Source organism: Podarcis cretensis (genome assembly GCF_951804945.1).
Source record: "Podarcis cretensis genome assembly, chromosome: 12".
Classification (NCBI taxonomy): domain Eukaryota; kingdom Metazoa; phylum Chordata; class Lepidosauria; order Squamata; family Lacertidae; genus Podarcis; species Podarcis cretensis.
The window spans coordinates 24,674,402-24,698,334 of record NC_137181.1 but is presented as its reverse complement, the minus strand read 5'-3'; the positions used below and the strand labels follow the sequence as shown (position 1 = coordinate 24,698,334).

General features: G+C 40.7%; 1 protein-coding gene across 6 annotated transcripts in view; it reads left to right on the top strand.

Annotated features, from left to right (window-relative positions):
- Positions 1-23,933, top strand: part of CACNB2 (calcium voltage-gated channel auxiliary subunit beta 2) — a 126,952-nt gene that overhangs the window by 27,780 nt on the left and 75,239 nt on the right. The window contains exon 1 of one of the 6 annotated variants that reach the window (XM_079948309.1): positions 3,101-3,242. The exons of 3 other annotated variants lie outside the window; for them this stretch is intronic. In XM_079948309.1, the coding sequence (XP_079804435.1) occupies positions 3,195-3,242 (48 nt within the window). In that variant the 5' untranslated portion in view covers positions 3,101-3,194. Of the gene's footprint in view, positions 1-3,100; positions 3,243-15,350; positions 15,402-23,933 lie in introns of those variants that run through there. 2 more of the 6 variants (XM_079948312.1, XM_079948307.1) reach the window with 2 other exon arrangements.

Here is a 23,933-nt window from a genome sequence, read left to right as displayed (position 1 = left end):
CACTCCCCAGGCCACTCCTCCACTGCTCTGGGTGGCTGAGCAGGACATGTAGGCTCCTCTCCTCTGGGCTTCTCAGCGAAGGAATCCAGTCACTGGCATAGGCCATCACAACAGCCCTGTGGGGGCTCCTCCACAGTCAGGTGAGTGCAAAGCAGGGCTCAGATGGAAGAAAAATGGAGAGAGTAGATGAGAGTTGCAGGAGGAGGTAAAGGGGAGGAAGGAGACAGAAGGGAAAACAGCAAACAGAGGGAGGAAGGGAGGCAGCAAGGCAAACATATGGACTGGCGGAATAATGGAGGAAGAGGAAAGGCAAAGTAGGCCTTACCCAATCCAACCCAACCCAGGAGGAAGTTACTGGCGGAGCACAAAAGGCAATGAAAAGCAAACCTATTGAGTTTCTGGTCCATGGTTTCTCCTGGCTTCTGAAGTGCTGATACAGCTCCTTGCCAAGGGCACAAGGGAGCCTAAGTATGCCTCTGCACAGGGATGCTATCAAAACACCCAGTTCCAAAACATCTTCACCACAAGTGCACATTTCCCTTCCGTTTCTGTGTGTTGGTGCTGAGTAGAATTCAATGAATATAGTGTTTCTTTCAAGGCACATTTCCAGGGAGAGAAAATGAGTTCCCATTGAATTGTCTTCTCTGTGGGACATTGTGGAAAGGTCCCCTCTTTCTTCATTTTGCTGCTTCTGAACATGTTCTTGGACCAGTCTAACTCAGGTCTTTTCCAATCTGTAGATTTAAAGCCCATCACAATGCTTTATCTAAGGCAGGGGTGGATGACCTGTGTGCCTCCAGCTGTAGGTTGTCTACAACTCTCACCATCCCTGACAATTGTCCATGCAAGCTTGGACTGGTCAGAGTTGAGAGTACAACAACATCTGGAGATCCATAGGTTAGCCACGCCCAACATATTCTGCCTGACCAGCAGAGCTGATCTCTTCAAGCCAGTTGTCAGTTTCCTTTCTGTCATCACCCCTGTCATTTACACAGGCTGTGATATCAAACTGATTTCCCAGTCTGTTTTGCACCCATAATTCACAGTTTCTATATTATTCTCAGTAGTGGAGCTTGAGGTTTTCAGGGTATACAATTGTGGTGAAGAAACCACCTCCTTCCATTACTATAGGCCAGGTCTGGAGAACATGTGGCTCACCAGATATTGTTGGATCTACACTTCCGTTATATAGGACAACACCTATGATCCAACAATGCCAGTGGTTAGGTGATAGGAGTTGTAGCACAGCAGTATTTAGAGGGCCACAGGTTCCCCAGCTCTGATCGTCTTTTGCTTCAATTTTTCCTGTTGCTTTTCCTTCCCCTTCCCCTTACTGCTGGTCTGAATGGACAAAGTCTCTTGATTCTGTCAACTCCTCATTGTTCTCATGCAACTTCTCAATAACCAGTAATTATTCAGTGGGTGCTTGACAGCTAGGCTTCTGTGCAGCTTTATCCCATATAGGAAACATGCCTCTTGTTTTTTCCAGAACAGCTTCCAAGCTCTGCTTCAGGATTGCTTTATAGGGTCCTCCTAAAACCTTGCTGTAAAGCCTCCATTTCCTTACAAAGATTATCCTGTGAGTCTTCTGTTCATGGCTGGGCTGCTGCTTAAGGTGAAACAGGAAGTGCTGCCTCTGGCACTGGCCAAGAATATCCAGCAAGATCTTGCATGCTCCACAAGATGTCATTGGAAGTTGATGGCAGGGGCAGGTAGGGTGCCCATGGGGTCACCACCTCAAGGGCTTCCACCACTCGAGGCAGCTGCTGCACCCTCCCTCAAGGGGGGACCTGGCCTTGCTGCACAGGAGTGCAGTCCATTGCACATTTTAGGTCAGTTACAGCAGTTCAGTTTTTCCTTTACTGAAGCACTATCCCACTCCTAACTAAAGGAATATCTTCCCATGAACATGAAGAAATCATTTGGGCACGTCTGCACTACAGGCCTTAATTTCCTTTGGATGTGGCAGTGCAGGACCGGGGTAAAGTGTTTTTATAAACTTTGTGTGTGTGTGTGTGTGTGTGTGTGTGTGTGTGTGTGTGTGTATCATAATGCACTCCTATAAGCTGATAGTGGATCCTTAGAAATACTTCTGCTTCCCTCCCTCCCCCAAGTATGTATCCCCATTTAGCTAACTTCAGCTATACTTCTCACCCTTCTCTGCCTCTGTAAATTCAGAGCTGTCATCCCCTTTGCAGGGCATCTGCCTCCCCAAATTTCTCATAAAAGGGACCATCCTCATTCTTTGATGAAGCTTAGCATTTCTTTGTCAAAGGTGCTGGCTAATCACAGTGATGCAACTCACAGCAATAAAAATAAATAAATTATAAACATTGCAAAATGTTACCACCAGAGAAAAATACTTATCTCCAGTGCTGTTCTTGGTTGTTTTAAAGGTGCATCAAAACTAAATTTCTGCTTACCTTTTACTGTTATTGAAAATATTATGTCAGTTTCAACAGGAAGAAAACACTGTGCAACTGCAGCTTCTAAGCCAGTCAGGTATTGTAGCCAGTAAAAAAAATCTCTGCTTGAAATTCATGTGAAACACGTACTGCAAGACAAAGCTTCTGACAATTTGTGCAGTGGTTCTGTAGTCCAAAGAATCCAGAGAGAATTAAAGTCTAGACTCAGTCATTTTTCAAGCTTGGAGGTGGGGAATAAACAACAGATCAGATATGTCCATTGTGGACCAGAGGAAGCATTGAATCAAGGATGCTCTTGCTAGTTTGTGTATTGGGAAGAAGCCTGTAATAACAGCAGCAGCAGCAGCCACGGCAGCAGGAAGAAATCAAACACAAAAAGGGTATTTCACTAGTCACAGAAATAAGATTCTTCTATTTGAGATTATTTTTTAAGTTCAGAACAGGTAATATAAAATCTTCAAGTAGGAAATAATTCATCTCAGAGATGCATTATAGTAGCATAGGGATGAGAACACAGACATTTGGTAATTATATATTCAGCTGAAACAGAAGGGATTGATTTACTTAAAGGAAACACACACACACACACACAATTTCATCAGTCGCAAGGGCACTTTTAACAACATTGCTTGGCTGAATGATTTTTCTACCTATTCTCTTTTTCTGGGGCTGGAGAGTAAAGAGGAATGGACAGTGTCTCAGAGGAAATGACAAGACAGTCTGAAGCTTGGTGAGACCATATACTGAGTGTTTTCTGCTGTCCTCTTCATGCAGTGCTGTGGGTTGGCACACCGGCGTCGAGTACGGGTTTCGTATGTAAGTTTCTGATTGTTTTAGAATGGTGATGATTGTGGAGGTGAACATAGTATATTTGATAGTGCAGTTTACTTTATGCAGATGCTTTATGAGATGTTTGTTGGATGAAAGACTAATGAGCAATGGCTTTCTTGCACAGAGCTTAAGAACAGTTCTAACAGGTATTTAAAAAAAATGAATGAAAGAAAGAAAACAAAGCAGTAATTCATAAGGAGCAACACAGAAAAAATACTGGAAGCAACTTGTAGCAAATAACTGACCTTTCTGAGATATTCTATTGACAAAAATGATAGACTTTAAAAAAATACATTTGTATGGCAGTTAGGGGTGTATTTGGTCCAAGTATGTAACAAATATATTAAATTTATTTACAAGCCTAAGTGTCAACTATAGACATGTATAGCAGCTACCACCAGCTGCTTAGTGTGGGAAATTCTTCCTTTTTTTCATTTTACCTCAATGTAAACATCAGCATGGTGGCAAAAGTATGGCATAAATGTTAATCAGTTTCTGGTGTTTTCTAGAGCATAGTATATAAGTCCTGATTGTTTTTCCATACCTGTATTGCAAAAAAGCTGTTTGAATGTTAGCTCTTGCTGTGAAATTTAGGAATAAAACTGATATATTAGAAGAAATAGAAGGACTGAATGTTAATTGAAATGTGCTGAAGATGCACTTAGCTGATGTAATAAGTCTCCTAAGTGATGCATTATGCTTTAGCAGTTCTTTTCTGGTTTACAGTGCAGATGTTACAGGAAGCAGAAGGCTTATACGATGTGGCCAAGCTTATAGAGTTGAATTGCTTAAAGTAGCAATTGGCCTATAATGGTTGGGGAGGTGGGTGTATTTTTGTGATGCAGTGTGTTTCTCTGTGACATACAGTGGATGTGTGTGTTTTTTCTATTTTGATTTAATATTGTATGGCAAACAAAACCCAAAATAGCTAAGAAGGGTTTTCTGTAGCTTCTTTTAATTTCATTTTCGCTTCTCATCTTCTTGGTGATGCAACAGTTGACATAATGAATTGCTTTACTAATGGAATAGCACACTCTGCAATCCTATAATGTTGGCACTCTGTCTCCTTTAGAATATGAGTAAGCAACAGAAAATATATGATACAATTGGAACACAAGAGTCATACTACTGGGTAAAAATAAGTCAATAATTTTGATGTATACAAGGCAAATATTGTGGCATCAACTTTCATTTATTAGTAGCAAATGTCAGGCCCACATATATTTATGAACAATCTAAAACAACACAGGCATACTTGAGAATAAGAAATTCATTGCTTTAATAACTATGTGTTCTACTAATTAAATTTTAGTTTTGTAGCATTTAATGTTGAACACATAATTGTTAGTTTCTCATGGAAGCTGTTTCTGGGGATCTATCAAGCAAGACATAGGTCAATATTCAGGCAGCTGGCTGAAACTGAGATGCTTATCTCATAGGAAAGAGATTTCAGAATTTCACCAAAAGTTGCATTCCACACACTGTTTCAGAGCCAAATAGGATCAGACTTGATGTTGGCAATGGGAAAGTCTAAGGATGAGTTGAGATAGCAGCCCTTATGGGCACTGATAACCACCTGTGTTGCAGTCTTGGAATTTATCCTAAGCCAGGCACTTGCAAAGAGTCATCTCATCAAGCACTATGAAGCTTTCATTTCTCAAGTTCCTACCTAAATCTGAGTTTCATGTTTCTCAGTTGTATATTCATCATAATTGGTGCCTAAGTCAAGATAATTTTTCATATGTTTTGAATTTATTTCATAAATCTTACTCCATTACCTCCCCTCCCCAAAAAAGAATACTAGAAAAAGAATGTACTAGCCAGCTTGTATATTCTCTGTAGGCCCTGCCATATATTTGGTGAATAAGAAAATGTCACAACTTTTTTGGGTTAGGATCCTAGGGAACAAGTAGACTCCAGAGCACTCATATTTTGAATGATGAGACCATGATGAGTTAAGGTGAGTCAGTAAGTCCAGCCTTACATAATCTGAGACAGGACATCCAGAGTTGAGGTGCTGAGAAGATGAACCCTGGAACATTCCTTTAGGTCAGGTTCCTCTGAGTCAGACATTGCCTCATCAGCATGTTGATGCCTACTGATGTCTTATAAAAATTAGCTTACCTGATCGTTTAGCCCAGACACAGAGGTTCAGTTCCAAGGACCTTCTGGTGGTTCCCTCATTGCAAGAAGTAAGGTTACAGGGAGCCAGGCTGAGGGCCTTCTTGGTAGTGGCATCAACCCTGTGGAATGACCTTCTCTGAGATGTCAAAGAGATAAAGAATTGTAGAACTTTCCATAGACATCTGAAGGCAGCCCTGTATAGGAAAACTTTTAATGTCTGGTGTTTCGTTGTGTTTTTTGTATTCTGTTGCAAGCTACTCAGAATGGCTGCGGCAGCCCAGTCAGATGGGCAGGGTACAAGTAATAAATAAGTATTAGTATTAGTATTATTACCTCCTGCTGATTCTTTCCCTTCTCAAGATATCTGTTTTTAAAGCAGTGTTGCTCTGTGCTGGAGCTACTTGCTCTTACAATAGAGAGGATGAAGGCTCCCAAGGAGGGGTGTTTGGTGCCAGAGTTGTTGGGCAAGATCATATCCTCTGGTCTGGAGTGTCTAGGAATTTTGGGGTTTGTGGGTGGGTGCTGGCTTCCCAGGCCCTGACTCATATTCTGCCAAGACTCCTCTAAACTGGCTGATTGTTGCTTAAGTACTTAAAGGAACTGTTTTTCCCCTAGTGTGCACCCAGAAGCCTTTCAGATTGCAACATTTGTTTAGAGGGTGCTCCCCACATAAGCGGGCAGTTGCGTGTAATGAAGAAGGTATCTTTGGCTATGTTTGAAGCAAGAGAAAGAACATGCAAGTAGTTGGTCCTCTGTGTAGGGAAGAAGGAGAAAAGCTACTGGATACCAGAGAGAAGGCAGAACTGCTCAACACCTATTTTGTCTCTGTCTTCATTGAAAAGGAAAACAGTGCCTAACCTGGTAATAATAGAATAAACAATGCAAGGAGGGAGCCACAGCCCAAGATAGGAGAAGAGGTGGTAAGGGAATACTTATCTACTTTAAATGAATTCAAATCTCCAGGGCCTGCTGAGCTTGTAGATGTAATCTCAGAGTGTCTATCTAATCGTTGAGAATTCTTGGAGAACAGGTGAGGTCTCTGCAGACTGGAGGTGGGCAAATGTTGTCCCCATCTTCAAAAAGGGGAAAAAAGAAGGGTTTTAGTACACCACAAGCTTAACATGAGTCAACAGTGTGATGAAGCAGCAAAAAAAGCTAATGCTGCTCTAGGCTACATCAACAGTCTAGTCAAAGTACCCCTCTATTCTGCCTTGGAACAGACCGCACCTGGAGTATTGAGTTCCTCCTGGAAAGAAGAAGATTGAGAGGAGATATGAAAGCCATCTTCAAATATCTAAAGTGTTGTCACATGGAAGATGGAACAAGCTTGTTTTCTCCTGCTTCGGAGGGTAGGACCTTAACCAATGGCTTCAAGTTACGAGAGAGGAGATTCTGACTAAGCATCATGAAAAACTTTTTGACAGGAAGAGATGTTTGACAGTGGAATGCACATCCTCAAAATATGGTGGACTCTTCTTCCTTGGAGGTTTTAAAGCAGAAATTGGATGGCCATCTGTCATGGATGCTTTTCTTGAGATTCCTACATTGCAGTGGGTTGGACTGAATCTCGGGTTCTCTTCTAACTTTGTTGTTGTTTAGTCGTTTAGTCGTGTCCGACTCTTCGTGACCCCATGGACCAGAGCACGCCAGGCACTCCTGTCTTCCACTGCCTCCCGCAGTTTGGTCAAACTCATGCTGGTAGCTTCGAGAACACTGTCCAACCATCTCGTCCTCTGTCGTCCCCTTCTCCTTGTGCCCTCCATCTTTCCCAACATCAGGGTTTTTTCCAGGGAGTCTTCTCTTCTCATGAGGTGGCCAAAGTATTGGAGTCTCAGCTTCAGGATCTGTCCTTCCAGTGAGCACTCAGGGCTGATTTCCTTAAGAATGGATAGGTTTGATCTTCTTGCAGTCCATCCCCCTATGTGTCTCCTGATGGATGCTCCAGAGGTCAGCAAACAGTTTCTGTTCCAGAGACATGTTGAAAACCAGTCTGAAAGAGATCAACGATTAGTTTCATCAAATAAAATTTCTAACTAGATTGCCGTAACAAGTCAGTGTCCTAGGAATGGAATGTTAGAAATGAGGCGGTGGTTATTTAAATCAGATGGTTGTGTAGCTATTTTTTAAAGAAAAGATTACACTAAGGTTTCCTTTAGAACAAGACCTGCTTTCAAAGAGGCATTAATATTCTATTGTCCAGCTAGATAACCCTGACCTGACCTTTTTAAGCAGCCAGGATGGCAAGAGTTGAGTGTGTATGTGATCCCCTTTCTTCAACAACCTGAAGGGTATTCATAGAAACCTGAGTTGAGGGTACATGATAGAAGCTCCCAAGTTGTTGTACACGGGAGTCCAGATTGGAACGGATACAAATGTTTTTGTCACCAAAGTGTTTCAGAAATTGATTGTAATAAGTTTCTGAATACTCCTCTCTCTCTCTCTCTCTCTCTCTCTCTCTCTCTCTCTCTCTCTTTCTCTCTCTCTCTCTCTCTGGACTCAGCTGTAAAAGGCCCCTCAATACTGCAAACAACTGCTGGCTGATGCAAAAGTGGTAGAAAAGTTAGGATTCTTCCTGGTGCTATAAGGCCTTGAGATGCATCAGACAAGGGGACATTGGTACAGATGTTGAGAGTCTCTCAGGATCACCATTCTGGGGAGTAAATGGTATGCAATAAATCTTTATCTTGCCCCAGGCACGCATCACCAAGTATATACACTTGACGGAGTACCTGGTGGACAGAAAGTGAGACGGAATCCTGATAGGAATTGCCCCCTTTCTATCATATTTTACAAACTACTATAACATTATTTAGAAACCCAGATCAAGTTTAATGTCTGCTTTTTGGGAGGCTTGAAAAAGATACTGGGTTATATATTGAATGAAGGTGAGTCGTATCAGCCTTAATCCAATTTTGGACTGGAGATATTCAAGGAAACTCAAGGGTACTGGCAGCTATGAAATTGATGATACACAATTCTTTCTTCTGACTCAGTGTTAAAACAGTGCTCCATTGTGCCTTGATCATCTGGGTATATGGCACTCCTTGTACTATTACATTAAGATGTTGTGCTTGCCAAAATACTACTTTGGTGATTATATTCTTTCTGTGTATTTTGTATTGTTCTTTTTTACTTCTGTGAATTTGATGAGTTGAATTCCTTATGTAAACCCAGCTAAACTGAATTGTAGAGTCGAACGCACAGCTTTCCTGTATGCAAGTTACTTCTGCCTATGTTTTTATGTCCCATAATAGTCCAGTATCATTGTTCAAAGCTGGGTAATTGATTTGTGTTCTGATTGTTAATGTATAAGGTTGCAATTAAAGGACATATGTGCGTAATCAAAAACTAGAAGAGAAAGCAAATATAAACTTATTGTCACAATCCATAGACTCTTTAAAAGCCCACTGCCCACTGGACAATATGAATACAAATAGGGATGAGAAGTATAACACCTCAATACTAAGGATTCCTCCCACCCCCACCCTAAAAAGTAAGGCTGCAAAAGTAAACCACAGAGCCTAGGACTTGCCGATCAGAAGGTCGGCGGTTCGAATCCCCACGACGGGGTGAGCTCCCGTTGCTTGGCCCCTGCTCCTGACAACCTAGCAGTTCGAAAGCACGTCAAAGTGCAAGTAGATAACTAGGTACTGCGCCGGCGGGAAGGTAAACGGTGTTTCCGTGCGCTGCTCTGGTTCACCAGAAGCGGCTTAGTCATGCTGGCCACATGACCTGGAAGCTGTATGCCGGCTCCCTCGGCCAATACAGCGAGATGAGTGCCGCAACCCCAGAGTCAGCCAAGACTGGACCTAATGGCCAGGTGTCCCTTTACCTTTACCTTTTTATTTATGGGTAATCATGCAGAAAATTTAACTGCTGGAAGCAAAAGCTAACAAATAGTGAGTTCATTTGGATATTATAAAGAGACTCTAGGGCACTTTTCAAACAAAACCATTATCTTAATTTAATACTTTTTTCATATTGATGAAACTGTATAATTTAAGCAGCATTAAGAAGACTGGTATTGATTTTTACCAGTAGAAGAGTATGAAAGCTGTTCAAAATTCCACATTGAGACTTCCACATTGGACAAGGAACCCACAATGAATGTATCTGGATAATATAAATATAGTCCAAACTTTTCATAATAGCACACTGAGCAAATGTGTGAATGATAAGTCTCAAAATGCAACCAGCAATCATGTATTCTGGCCTGCCCCGGTGGATTTTCTTATATGAGTAATGATCTAGTATCTGTATTCAGTTTTGTGGTTCAGAAGTTGTGTAGGCCTGTTCCTTCTTTGCTTGGTTAACACATTATCACATAAATTCAAATCCTGAGATAATTTCCCCCATCAAAAGATTCTGGTTTAAATTCAACATCTTTCCATGATGTAAGTTCCATCTGAACCAGCAAAAGGTGCACAGGAAGTTTTGTATATATGGGAGAATTTTAAAAAGCAAGTGGTCCTCATTGACCTGGTGCGAAAAGATATTGTCATCCAGAGGAGCTCTGGCAGCCTAGATAAAACACTATACCCCCCCCCCCCTTTCCTGGAGTAAGGCCCACTGAACTCAATGTGGCTTTCTTCTGAGTAGACAGTTATTTACTAGATGCAAGTGAGCAGCACCAGAAAACCCTGCTCGGCTAGGCGCTGGGTCAGATTTCACCCTGCGCCTAGCAGAGCCGGGCCGACACTGCAATATCCAAAGGCCCTGATCCACTAGGTGCTGGGGTGTATTGCACTCTGCACCTTGCAAAGTCAGGCCTAGGCTGCCACCGGCCCAGCACTGGAGGCAGCAACAAGCAGCTCTGACTCGCCCAGCACAACCCATTGCCACCCCATTACTGCACTTACCTGACCTGGGAATTCTGGATTGTGGGCTCTACTGTTCAAAACAGGAGCAATTGCCCTCTTCCACTGGAAACAAACCAGGACTGCTCCAAGAAAACATACATGGCAAAAAGGAGCGCTAGGCCCTGGTGGGCTGCCCCCTTACCCGCTTGTGATTGACGAAGTGGATAGCCAGCCAATCAGGATTTTTTTAAAAAAATGATTTCCCCCCTTCACTTCTCACTTCCCTCTATGGACCCTAGCCTCATGCTGTGGCCCCCCATTTACACAATTTTTACCTGTGCCCCCTCTGGAATATCCTAGACCCCACCGGGGGGCCATATGGCCCCCAGATGGGAAACACTTAACTATGCCATCTTTAGTCTTCTAATGTAGAATAACCATTGTATGAGATTTCTGCATCATTATGAATTGAAGAAATAAGAATTACTGTCCTTCATTTTTTTAGTACAGGACTTAAAAGTGTCTTAATCTTTTCTGAAAACAAAAAGTGCTGACACTTCTGGATTATGAGGAAGGAAGTTTGAGAGAATTTCTGGTTTGTTTGTTTGTTTGTTTGTTTGTTTGTTTGTTTGTTTCAATGTGGGTAAATAACACTCCAAGGAGAGCAGGCAGTACATCTGTGGATGAGTACTCAAGGGATTTACAGTGATGTCTTAGAATTCTGACTAGAACATTTCTCATCCAGATCCCAATGGCCTGTTCATTGGATGATTTTTAATCATCATCAAACCTTTATTGGCATCACATACAAACATTCAGAATAAATAGGCCAGTGCGATCTCGTCACCATTTCAACAGTACAGTAACTTGTCAAAGGGAAGAAGAGGCAAGCAATCTATTTCATCTCTGTGGGTCTCCAGCAAGGGCAGGATCCTGTAGCATACTTTGGCAACAAAAAAATCAAACAGAGGAACTTAGCTACTGTCTTGGTGAGCTCCTGGTCTCTCCCCTGTAATAAGAAGTGTATAACCTCTGTCTCTGGTTTCCATGTTGGAATACATAGATGGTCTAGAAATTGTTGGCGGAGATCATCATACATTTTACATTTAAGGACCATGTGAGCTAGAGTTTCCACCAGGTGGGCATTGCATGGGCAGATCCTATCTCCTTTTGCCATACCCGCAAACCTACCCCAAAGAAGGTTAGAAGGATTAGAATTGAACCTAACCAGCGAAAAAGCCCTTCTTTCTTGCAGGTTAAACAAAAATAGTAAATAATTAAGGTTAAATTGCTGTGCCCAAGAGAGTTGAAAATAAAGAGGGGAACGTGTTTTTTCCACAGCTGAGATTAGTTCCTGGCGATCTATGTCCCACACCCTAGTTTTTAACATGGCCTTGGCGATTGGGAAAGCCGCAGTACCCAGGAGATCCTATGAAAGCCTGAGTTGCCATATCTTTGTGCAAAACAGTTGTAGCCCTGGGGAAGGGAAGGAGTCTGACAGAACTTCGCTAAGTAAAGTATCTTTGTCTGCTGAAAAACAATTGTTTAGCCAGTATAAAAGAAAACTCGTCCAGGCAACTGTCTCTAGCTTATGTTGGCCTCCCTCTAAACACAGGGCTGCATAAGGTACGCAGCGTGGGACAGCGAAAATCTTAAATAGAAAGGCTGCCTGCACTTGTTTTTAATAACAGTATTTTCTTTAACAATATGAGCACATGACTCAGTTTGGAACCAGTTTTGTAAAATAGATTGTCTCAGTCCAGGGTGCTTTGTGGGATGCCCAATTCAATTTGTCCATCCAAGTCTGCTTTGTCATCCTCCCCTTCAGTCTTGGGACATCAAAAGGGGCTATAACTTTCCTCACTTTTGACAAGTAGATGAAATCTGCAGGCATATATACCCCTACAGAGTGCATAAAGCCTTCCAAATTATAGGCAAAACGGGTCTAGGAACTTTTGTGCTAATACCACTAAATTGTTAATAAAAATAATAGGAATAAAAATTCCTACCTTATTTAGGATGACATTCAATGAAATTTGCAAGCAAGGTTCCCCCATCTGAGGGCATCAGCTGTACAAAACTTTTTCAGAAGAATAACTGCAGTGGTTTTCTTGTAAGAGCTTCCTTATGGAGTAGCTAAGAAAAATATTCACTTAACCCCGCTTAGTGTCTTATGGTCAGTTGCTCTGACAACTGCAGACTTGCCAAATCACGTACAAATTGGCCCAGGAACTCTTCTGCTGAGCACAAGTTTGAGCTGTCAGTCACAGCACAGGTCTCCTGCTGACCTATTCCCTCTCCATCCTGGCATCTTCCTTAAGCTTCGGTTTGCTCTTGCAAAACTGTCTCTTCTTCCTCCCCCAAAGCCCTGGGACTGGACAGTGCTGCTAAAATCATTCCCTTTGATTACAAGCTGGAGCTGTCAGTCTTCCTCCCCACTCCCGGAGTTTCTTTGTGTATATTTTCTTACATATATAAATATACATTTTCTTCAATAACACCTTATGTTATGGAACCCAAGTCAATGGTTTCCCTTAACCTAGATACTAAAGTTTGGATTTTGCAAAGCTTTTTCCTCACCTTCCACCCACCACATCCTGATATTGACAGTAAAACGTAGACACATAGTTTTTCACAGATACTTGTCCTCAACTTTTTAGAATGTCTGAATTGCTGAGTCACGTGAAGTTATTCAAGGGTCTCAGCTTTGACTTGTGCTCATATTGTAAAAGCCCACCTTGCCTCATAGGTACCTCAGACCCCTCCCAAGCAATCACCTTGGCTTGTTATTCAGGATTACTAGGACTCTTTTGCACACCTGTGTCGTCTTTGTTTTCTAACAATGATCTTATTTTATATATTGCATTTTCTCTGCACAGAGTGAAATCTGCAGGTTTTTATGATCCTGACACATGCATGTAGTGGTTAGGAACTATTTTTTATTATTATTATTTTTTTTTGCAAGCCAGTCACTTTTTACATAACTTTTTTTTTTAACCAGTTAATCAGAAAATTAGCTATCTAATGTAATGTTTTGTCCAGAACCATTAAGGTGTGGCATTGGTTTCTTAGCTGCTCTCTGGCCTAGGTTTTAAATTGTTGAGGTTATAAAGATGCCTGAGAGCAAACATCAACAACAATTTTGTAGTTACCTTCCTGTAAACAGAGATTGAGAATTGTCATTAAGTCTTGCTACCTTCTGAAATGGGGGGTGTATCATATGGAAACATATGTGGTTCCAACTGGGGTCAAAATGATCCCCAAAGCAGAAATAACAAGTACTGCTCAGTGTGGAAATAGCTACAATGCAAAAAGCAAAAAACAACACGCAAACAAACCATGGTTTTGCTGGGCCACAGTGAAGTTTTTGTGACACTCGGCAAAAATTCAATTTGCAAAAGGGTTTGAATGAGTGTGGGGTACTATTGACTCATAAAACCATTGGCTGGGGTAATAAACATACCCTAATGGCAAAATCCAATGCATTCCTGGGATACTTTGTCACACATGGTGTTTTTTTTTTTTTTTTGGTTTGTTTGTTTGTTTCCAGAAGGAAAATCATACCCAAGCTGAAATTTGGGGAAATTGTACAGGTGACAATTTAGGGCAATGTCCTAGAAATAACCCCCTATAGGTCTGCTTACAAATTGTACAATTAAAAGTGCACAATTAAAAATGCAGCTGTGGTAAATGACATATACAGTATATTATACCACACACATTGTTTCATTACATTCTATAGTCATGTTTACTTGCTTCCCGTTGAAGTAAATGAGAAACTAGAATTACTTTCACAATTTTGCAACATTAGAACTGTTTTATCCAAAGTTACTGAAATTGTTGTTAATGTGTATTTTATTTGGGTTAGTAATGTAACGTTCGGAACCTTTAAATAATGAGTAATTTTTTTCAAAGAATACATATTAAAGCATATAGTCCTAATCATTTACAAACTAGTAAATAATCACTTCAATCTCTCAGGGAGATAATGCTTTAAATCATGTACTCAAAGCCCTTAGAATATTAGTGACAAAATGCAAAACATTTAAATTCTGCAGTGTGTTTTGATTTTCAATGCTTCCTTGTAAATCTTCAGAAGCTGCTGAAGTGTTCCAACTAGAAGACAATTCAGATGTATTTTTGTCTTTCTCTTTAAAAGAAACCACAAATCTAGCTTGCCCATGACTCTGAAAATGGATTGTTCCAAATGCAGTAATGTTGTGAGGTGAAGCATAAATGGTTTTCAAATGGTACTGGCCTGTTTGCTGAGTGAGAAGGCAGAGGTCTTCTTGTATAATCCGATTTCAATCAGCTCACGCTAATCACTACTGATAGTTGCAAAATTTAGCCTGGATCGGCTTTGGTAATCTAGATTGACAAGAGGTAAAAGTAAAGGGACAGAAGGACAGAGATACAAAAGGAAAGAAGCAGGGAGTCTGATCTTTCAGTTTTTGTTCTCCCTTCTAGGGCTTCTCTTTAAACAAATGCTGATTGGTTGTTAGGTTACCAGTCTTTTCACAGTGGAGATACATCAACAACAGGTGCACTATGAGGCTCTGAATCAGCAGCAGCAGCAGCCGCTGGGTAGGGAGAATGCGCAGAAGGTAGCAACAGGTATATACAGTGTACCTGCTTCTATACATTATTTATGGAAACTGAGATCTTAATTCTTTTTATATGTCAGTAGATTCCTGGAGTTCAGAAATATTCAAGCATAGCAAATCTTAATCAATGCTACCGGAAACCAAACTCTTCAAGGTCTTCTGAAGGCTACTTGATCTCAGTCTCAGTATTTATTTCTTAATTCTCGGGTAAGCTCTAGCCTCAAAGCTTTTATTAATCGGGTGAAGCATTTTTAGAGCTAAAGGAGGACAACTGCACTTCAATATTGCGTGCTTTTGATTTAGATTTTTTGACCATTTCGTCAACTTTTTGTATATAGCGAAAGTACAGATTTTTTTCTTTCTGTGAGCGTTTCTCATTTTTTCTTTATTTCTGGCTGGATGAAACACTAAGGAGAAAAATGGCTTTTTTAATTGTTTCCTTGCATGATACTCACTGCGCCTGTATCATCTTGGCTAAGGGACTTTATACATTTGGGTAACAGAGAGACTTGGATTACCCCTCCATCAGATTTCACATGCTGGTGGGACTGTTGTTGGCCATCTCAGCACTGCATGTTGCCATGCTAAAGACACCCAAGGGTAAAAATGTGTCCTGGGTAAGTACAAGTAGGTTACCAAAAATGTTCTTCTAAATGCATATTGCTAATTAAGAATTGTAGTAAATAAAGATATCTGTGTAGCATGTTGTTTTCGTTAGCTATTTTGGGACCCAATTCTAGAGTAAGTAATGATGACCTATTTTAAACTCAGTCTCACACTATTATATAATCGTGTCCACACACAGCCTGCTGTCAAAAATAAAACACTTTGTGGTATTTCACAAAGACGATGCCATATCACATAATATGCAATACATATTTTTATTTTCAGTTGTTTCAGAGCTAATGCATATATCCCCTTTTGTATGGCATTTACTCTGTAGTAATCCAGCAACCCTGGCCTAGTATCTGTCATATCTTCACAATATGTAGTGTAGTAGGGCAGTGGCTATGTCTATCCTTTCCTTGTTAGTGTCTAGTACATATTTTCTTACCTTTGAAGTACCTCTGGTCACTGCTTAAATGAATATATTTAGACATAAAATCAGCAGTTGCCTCTTGGCCCCTTGATTGTTCTTCCTCAGTACTGTATAACATACACTGCTTAGAAAGAATATTCTCACTGAGAGAATAGTGCCGCATCAGTTACTGCATATTGCTGCTATATCTAGGTATTTATTTCATTAAAAGAATGACATGTGTAGTACAAGATGAGATGGTTCTGCACATGTGAGAGAGCACGGATAGTGATGGAATTTGCTGCTAACAATAACCACATTCTACAGCAGGGATCTGTACATGTGCAGATCTTCCTCCCAGTGTGCTACAGTCTTGCAAAGTACATATCTATAGCAGAGGTTGCAGCATATGAGGGGGAAAGTTGTTTATCTTCCAATGGGGCATTCATTGGCCTGAATCCTTATCTGCATTCACTTCAGGCTAGGATAGTGTTGTTGCTCTTACCTGGAAATGTCACGCTTCCAGACCTTTTTCAAGATCCTGAGAGGATCTTAAGTAGGTCAGGCTTGCAGTGGCTTCCTGCTTCCAGAAAGCAGAACAGGAACCATATTGATTGCTGGAACCTGAAGGCCACTGAACAGTCAGCTAATCAACATCCCCTTATTCCCTGTCAGCCAAGGGACATGGCTTGTAAGCAAGGATATATAATTAATTCAGCATTCCTTCACCTTGATTTTATAGCTGCTGAACAAAAAGGAAGAGTGCTAAGGGAAATCAATGGAAGTTTCAAGTTCTTCAAAAAGCAGATAATATTTTTTTATTGTTAAATAACATTTATACTATTTAGACAGTACCTCTCCCAGCATCATTATTTTGGCAACATATGGCAGATGGTGCAGGAGAAGCATGGATTAGAAGTTCTAAAAATAGTAACTACCAACACTAAATATTTACGCTTGGACTCTATATACAATCATTTTACTGAAGTGTACAGTAATGACAGTTAGCTGGGACCAAAATCCGAGGATAGGGTTACAGTGGCTGGCATATTTGATGTGCGCTTATAAGGCTGCGTGTTTATGTACCATACCTCTTGTTAACGTTTCTACAAGCATTCCATAATGTTAAGTGCTGAATTGGTAACTAAATTACAAATTAGCTAAGTATGGGAAAGAGAAAGTCTGTGGTTGTTCATTGCACTGAGGTGAGATGAAATAGATGGACTGGAGCATGAGTTCCATAGTCCCTGAAAGGGACATTAATCTGTTTATGTAACTGTTGATCTCTGTTCCTTATGACATGCATATCTTTCCCATTCACACCCCTCCCCTTCATTATGTCACTACTGTGTTTCGAACACCAGACAGTGGAAATAACAATCCTCTGTTGTGGAGGGTGGGGAATTAAAATAATTAAGAATTAGCAAAACATAATTCTGTATAAACATACACATATGTGAACATTATTAAATTTTGGTAAGAACAAAAGTAATCTGGAACCATAGAAATATGATGTTACAGCTTCTACTCAGTTAGCAGTTTGCCTCTATGGTTTGTTTCTTTATTTTAATGGATATTGCATTTGGAGGATCAGACTCTAAGCCAGGACTTTCTTCTGTTGTGTTACATTGTTTGAGAAGGTTAATCCTGTGTACAGAATTAAGGCTAGAGTGCAGTCATGTTATTTATATAAAATATATAGAGGTCAAGGTTTGCTTAAACGGTTAAGTTATAGTTTGCTTTTATAACGCATACCATTCTGCATAATCAGTGGGGCAGATACTGCAGGTGTTTACAAGTGAATTTATTGGATCCATATTTAATCATATTTAGAATAGTTGAACTCTATGCAACATAGCTTAAGTTTCTTTGATTTCAGTGATGAACTCGTACTATGACTATTGTCAAATCCAAACCAGTATTGCAGCACAGATGTATTTAGTTGTTTGTACTGAGGCTCAGACTAATATATTGTAGAATTTGAATCTAGCTTCTTTCTTTCTTAGTATAATATATTAATGCTAATATCACTCTTCATTGCTTTTGTCTAGAATATCGTCTTTCAATTTCTCTTAAACTTCTAACTAAACTTGCTTTTTTATAGTCCCCTTGCTCTGTGGTCATTCCTGCATCTATTCTACATTCACTTAAGTCTTCCTCTACTGAATCTTCATTTTTTGGTGCCTTTAAATGGTTTAAAGTGTTTTCAGTGCTGTTTTTAAGAGGGTTATTTATAATAAATTCATTGTGTGTGTTTTTGTTGTTGTATCTGTTTTCATTTATGCTGTGAGCTGCCTTAGGTCCTGCATTGGGAGAAAGGTGGGATGATATTTAAAAAAAAAAAAAAACAAGGCAAAAGTTTGTCATTAGAACCACACAAATTGGACTTGCAATAGTATGCTGTATATTGGAACGCTCTAGCTCAGGGTTCCAGCCATCCACCTCATACTTTCCCCGATCACATGTTCTGTATACTGTGACCACATAGCATGCTCAGATCTCAGTTTAGGAGGGAGTTCCTCCTTAGGTTGTATTTGGCAAGGGAGGGCTTTCTGGATTTTTCTGCTTTTGGCTGCAGTCCTGCCAGCACACACCAGCCAAATTCATATTAGAGAGAGTGGATAAATGCAGTGTATAAAAGCCAAATCTGTTAACTGAAATACCCAGAGGAAAAAGCAACAATATCCTCATGTGTATTTATTAACCTATATTAATTATTTGTTCCATAATTTTCTTAACTTGAACAATTCTATTTGCTAAGTAAAACCTATTTGCTAAATAAAATCACACAATCTAGCCAGGCAGAAAATACATATACAAAGCATAGCTAGGAATTAAAACAGAATATAATTGACAAATATAGAAAAAAGTTATCATTTCACAGGCTCCAAGGTACACACAGGTTGCACTCACACTCAAATTAAGTGGGGAATGTTCAAGCCCAAAACTTTCACAGGCATGTCTTTGTAGTGCTAAAGTTTTGCAGATGTTTGATAGCACTTCGAAGTCCCTCCAGCTGGGGATTCAAGGCAAAGCATCACCTGACATCATTGCGCGGACAGGCGGAGTCCCCAGATCCCGCGCAGTCCCCCCCGTCATGTGGAATAACGACTCAGGACAACATGCTATGGGATTAAATTGGCCACAACTTTATTAAATTTCAAATGTGGGTAGACCTTGGCTCAGGCATTGGGCGTTCTCCCTCCTCAGTCCCCAGCCAGGGACCTAGGGAGCATCAGGGTTATCCAGTGGGGGGGGGGATGGGCCGGCTCTGGAGAACATATGTTCAAGCAGAGATAGCCGCCCCCGTTACGCCGCCGCAGGGGAGAGCAATGACGACCTTTCGGCGTACGGTCAAAGCCTCCCTTCAGAAACCCCTTTAACGGGGAACCCTGGTATCGCCGCGGCAAAGAGGAAGATGGACTAAAGGATTCCGCCCAAGGCCTGATAATGCCAAAGTTGTGACGTTTTGCTACGGGAAAGGCGAAACCTGCCAATGCAGGGAAATTCCTTTCCGGCCCTTTAACAGCAACCTTAACGTAGCAGCGCCTGCATACCTGTGAAGAAAAGTTAACCTGCAAAACCTGTGAAGAAAAGTTAACCTGCAAAATAAGACATTAACTGAGGGTGGGTAGGGTGGGAGAAGCTCTGGAGCCAAGTGAGGATTCCCAGGTAAGATCCTCCCTCTGTTGTGTGGGCAGGTAATCCCTCCCCTACCTGGCCTGGTCTCCTTGGCAACGCTTCCCCCAGGTGGGATTGGACAACTGACTGAGGTAGGCGGAGACCTCCAGGTATCCCACCTGAGGGAAGGCAAAGCCAAGCCTATGCTGTTGGAGCCACTCCAGATCTAGGGGCTGTGCGCGTCCACGCAAAGGGCGCCCCCCGTTTTAGGCAGGGAGCGGTCATTATGATGTCAAATGATTGACAGGTTTAGCCTGCTAGTTATTGGGGAGAGGTTCCCAAACCCTCTATTAAACCATGGTAGTGTGTCATGCAAATGCAGTGATAGAGTTATCTTCCTTTCCAGCAAGGGCTTTCACATTAGCTGCAATATTATGGGGCAGTTCTGCAAGTTTAATAGTGTGCAGAAGCTTTATTGTATCGGTTAGGGACCAAAATAGATGATACTTTGTTTCATATCTATGACATTAAGTGCGGTTTTTTTAAAGATGTATTGCCAGTTCAGGGCCCCTAATCCATATCAGGGTGACTTTAGCCTTTGTCATTTGCTATGCAATGAGTACAAAGGTGTGGAGGTGCAAAGTGGTTCTTGGTGCATAATTTGGATGAAGATATTTAATCTTAATGAGTGCTAATGTGTTGGTGATTGTGGTGCCTTATATTATTTTAGTTATAAAAATATTAGTATACTGCCGTGTCTCTCATATATGCCGTTTACAGCAAGAAAACATTACACCACATAATACAAAAAACCATTGTTGTTTAGTCGTTTAGTCGTGTCCGACTCTTCGTGACCCCATGGACCAGAGCACGCCAAGCACTCCTGTCTTCCACTGCCTCCCGCAGTTTGGTCAAACTCATGCTGGTAGCTTCGAGAACACTGTCCAACCATCTCGTCCTCTGTCGTCCCCTTCTCCTTGTGCCCTCCATCTTTCCCAGCATCAAGGTCTTTTCCAGGGAGTCTTCTCTTCTCATGAGGTGGCCAAAGTACTGGAGCCTCAGCTTCAGGATCTGTCCTTCCAGTGAACACTCAGGGCTGATTTCCTTAAGAATGGATCAGTTTGACCTTCTTGCAGTCCATGGGACTCTCAAGAGTCTTCTTCAGCACCATAATTCAAAAGCATCAATTCTTCGGTGATCAGCCTTCTTTATGGTCCAGCTCTCACTTCCAAAAATAAAAAAATTAAAAAAAAATTGACCATTGTGGAAGCATATGTTCTTAACTGCCTGCATAGGCCTGGCAGAATAGAAAAGTTTTTAATAGGTCTTTAGAAGCTGGCCTTAGGCATAGGTTGATGCAAAAGTGAGGTACAAAGCTATTCCTGTCATTAGGAACAAGTGGACAGCTTTCCATTTCTTCAGAGAACTACAGACATTATGGCAGCTTTGTTCCCTGGGTGGTTGGAATGCTCATAATTCTGTCAGAATCTTCATAATTCTGTCAGAATCTTCATCATCTTAAGCACAGTGCAATTGTACATACAGTATATAGTTTTAAAACTACGTGAAAGAGTTATTTTATAATAAAAGACCAGCATAAAATATCTTACTTGATAATTCTTTCTGATATAACTATGCCTCTGACTACTGTTGTTGAACAGTGTTCTGTCATCAAGTGCAAATATATTTATTTTATTCTTGTATTGTAAGGCTTGGTTCACACAGTTCCATCTTGAAGTCCTAAATTATAATCCACTAATAGTAAACGGAAATCTATTTATATCTGCTGTGCCACATGCCTATTTTAGTATGGAAACAAGCCATACTTCAAGCATGAAACTTCTGTTTGATTTTCTACATACCATACCCTTGGGATATAGTAACAAATCAGTGCTTTTCTACTTAGTATCTCAAAACAAAAATAAATAGTGAAGAATATTATGCAAAATGCAAAACATACTAGCCTTTTCTAATGTACAAATTCTGAATTGATTCAGTTCTGAAGTGCCAAATGGATAGAGCCTGTTTAGACAAATGGAGAACCGAACTAGCTGGTCTTGCAAAAATGTAACAAGACATAAATAGGAACTTTTTTTAAAAAAGACATGAGTAGGAACTTAAAAAAAAAACTTTAAAAAAACTTTTATTTTTAAAGAAATAAAAATAAATACATTTTTGTTGATGAAAGAATATCCAGGCATTGAGTTACACTAAACTGTAACCTAAAATTTCTATTCTTCTGTACTGCAAATGCATGTATGACCATCACAGATTGAAGCCAAGTGCATGCAGATGAAACATTCCCTGCAGAAAAATCCTAGGTTACTTCATTGTGTAAATGAAATTGCACTTACACCACTGAAATAATTAAGTAACAGTGTCAGTTTTCAGTTTCTTTAAGAATAAATTTAATGGCCAGCAAAACCTGGTATTACTTATTATTCCTTAAGAAATTATTCAAATATAGCATATGAATATATCATTGTAATTTATGAAGTAGCTATCTTTGAGCTTTCGATACCTTCCCAGTTAGGTCTGTTATATGTTTTTCCTCTTTGGATTTCTAGTCAGAGAGGATTTAGGGTCCATTCATGCCATATTTTCTTTACTGTTATTGCAATATCTCACTTGTGCACAACATCATGCCATCATCAGCCCATTGTTCTCTGGTAATTTCTGCTCTTCAAGCAATTTTTTCAAAATATATTTTGTGATTATTATTTTTTATTGAACTGTCACTTTGCTACGTTTGATGGCACTGTCAAACAATGTGCTATACAAACTTTGATTGAAGGAGTAGCCTTACCTGCTTTACTGGTCTGGCATCTTTCTGCCCCACCATCACCTTCTCTTTTGGCAAGGAGGCAGGGCAGGAGGGGTCTTTGGGGGGGCGGGAATCGTTTTCCATTTCCTGACCTCCACTGATCAGACCAGATGATCAACCATTCAATGATACATTTCAGTCCTCTTGAATTAGCGTGATTTTTTTTACAAAAGAGACCCCCCCCCCAAAAAAACACCATCAGCTTACAGAATACATCTGTGCTCTCACAGACTGTAGTGTAAGAATCAGGGATCCAGTCCTACCATATTGCAAAAACATTGATCCATACAACTCTTTTAAACAGGATGCCACCAAAACCAAAGTCAATTATCACATTATAGTTGCGCCTTTAGAGTGAATCATAAAAATTACAGAGCCTATAAAGGAAAGGCTTACAAATACTGCAGAACTCATTTTGATCTCTTTCCTCTTTAAAGAAGTAACATTCTAAATGTCTATTATCATGTTGCCTCTTTCATTCTCTTCCTTGAATGTGTAGTACTTCAAGTCTGATAGCCAAATCCTATGCATGTCTATTCAGAAGCAAGTCCAAATTATTTCATTAAGGCTTACCCCTAAGTAATTGATTGTCATATATAAGAGTTACCTGGAGGACAACCTAAACCCCCAAAATATAGTGGTTGGCAAAGAATAGGCAAGAGGGTGCCACCAAGGTAGGGAAAGGAAAGTAGTGAGACATTATAGTGGTGGTGTCACAGGAGAGGAATGCACAGGCTTCACTGTTGGCTTAAAGGAGGGTTTCTAGAATGCTTTTAGCTGGAGGTGAACAGTGGAGCATAAGGTAGACTTAGGGGCAAACAGGTGGTGAACAACCCATTCATGTTAGAAGTGAGAAATAGCTTAGCAATCCATGGCAAAGGGAAAGCAAGGTGCCTGGAAAGATTAAATTGCTTCAAAGAGAAACTTGGACAGTCACAGAAATATAGTCAGAACACATATTTTTTAAAAGGAGATAGGCAAATGCTACGGTAAAACAACTCCCAAAATATTCTGTGCATTCATTTATGGGGGAGGGAGGGTGTGAGAAGTGTGCTCTGGAACAATCCACCTGACCTAAAAACCACCACCCATTTCTCCTGCACCTCTTACTCCATACATTCATATGTTGCATAATGTGATATTCACTTATGTGTGGATATAGCGATTTAAAGGAAATACTACCACAGCAATGCTCCCATTGTGGACATGGCCTTGTTGTTGTTTAGTCGTTTAGTCGTGTCCGACTCTTCGTGACCCCATGGACCAGAGAACGCCAGGCACTCCTGTCCTCCACTGCCCCCTGCAGCTTGGTCAGACTCATGTTTGTAGCTTCGAGAACACCGTCCAACCATCTCGTCCTCTGTCGTCCCCTTCTCCTTGTGCCCTCAATCTTTCCCAACATCAGGGTCTTTTCCAGGGAGTCTTCTCTTCTCATGAGGTGGCCAAAGTACTGGAGCCTCAGCTTCACAATCTGTCCTTCCAGTGAGCACTCAGGGCTGATTTCCTTCAGAATGGAGAGGTTTGATCTTCTTGCAGTCCATGGGACTCTCAAGAGTCTCCTCCAGCACCATAATTCAAAAGCATCAATTCTTCGGCGATCAGCCTTCTTTATGGTCCAGCTCTCACTTCCATACATCACTACTGGGAAAACCATAGCTTTAACTATACGGACCTTTGTTGGCAAGG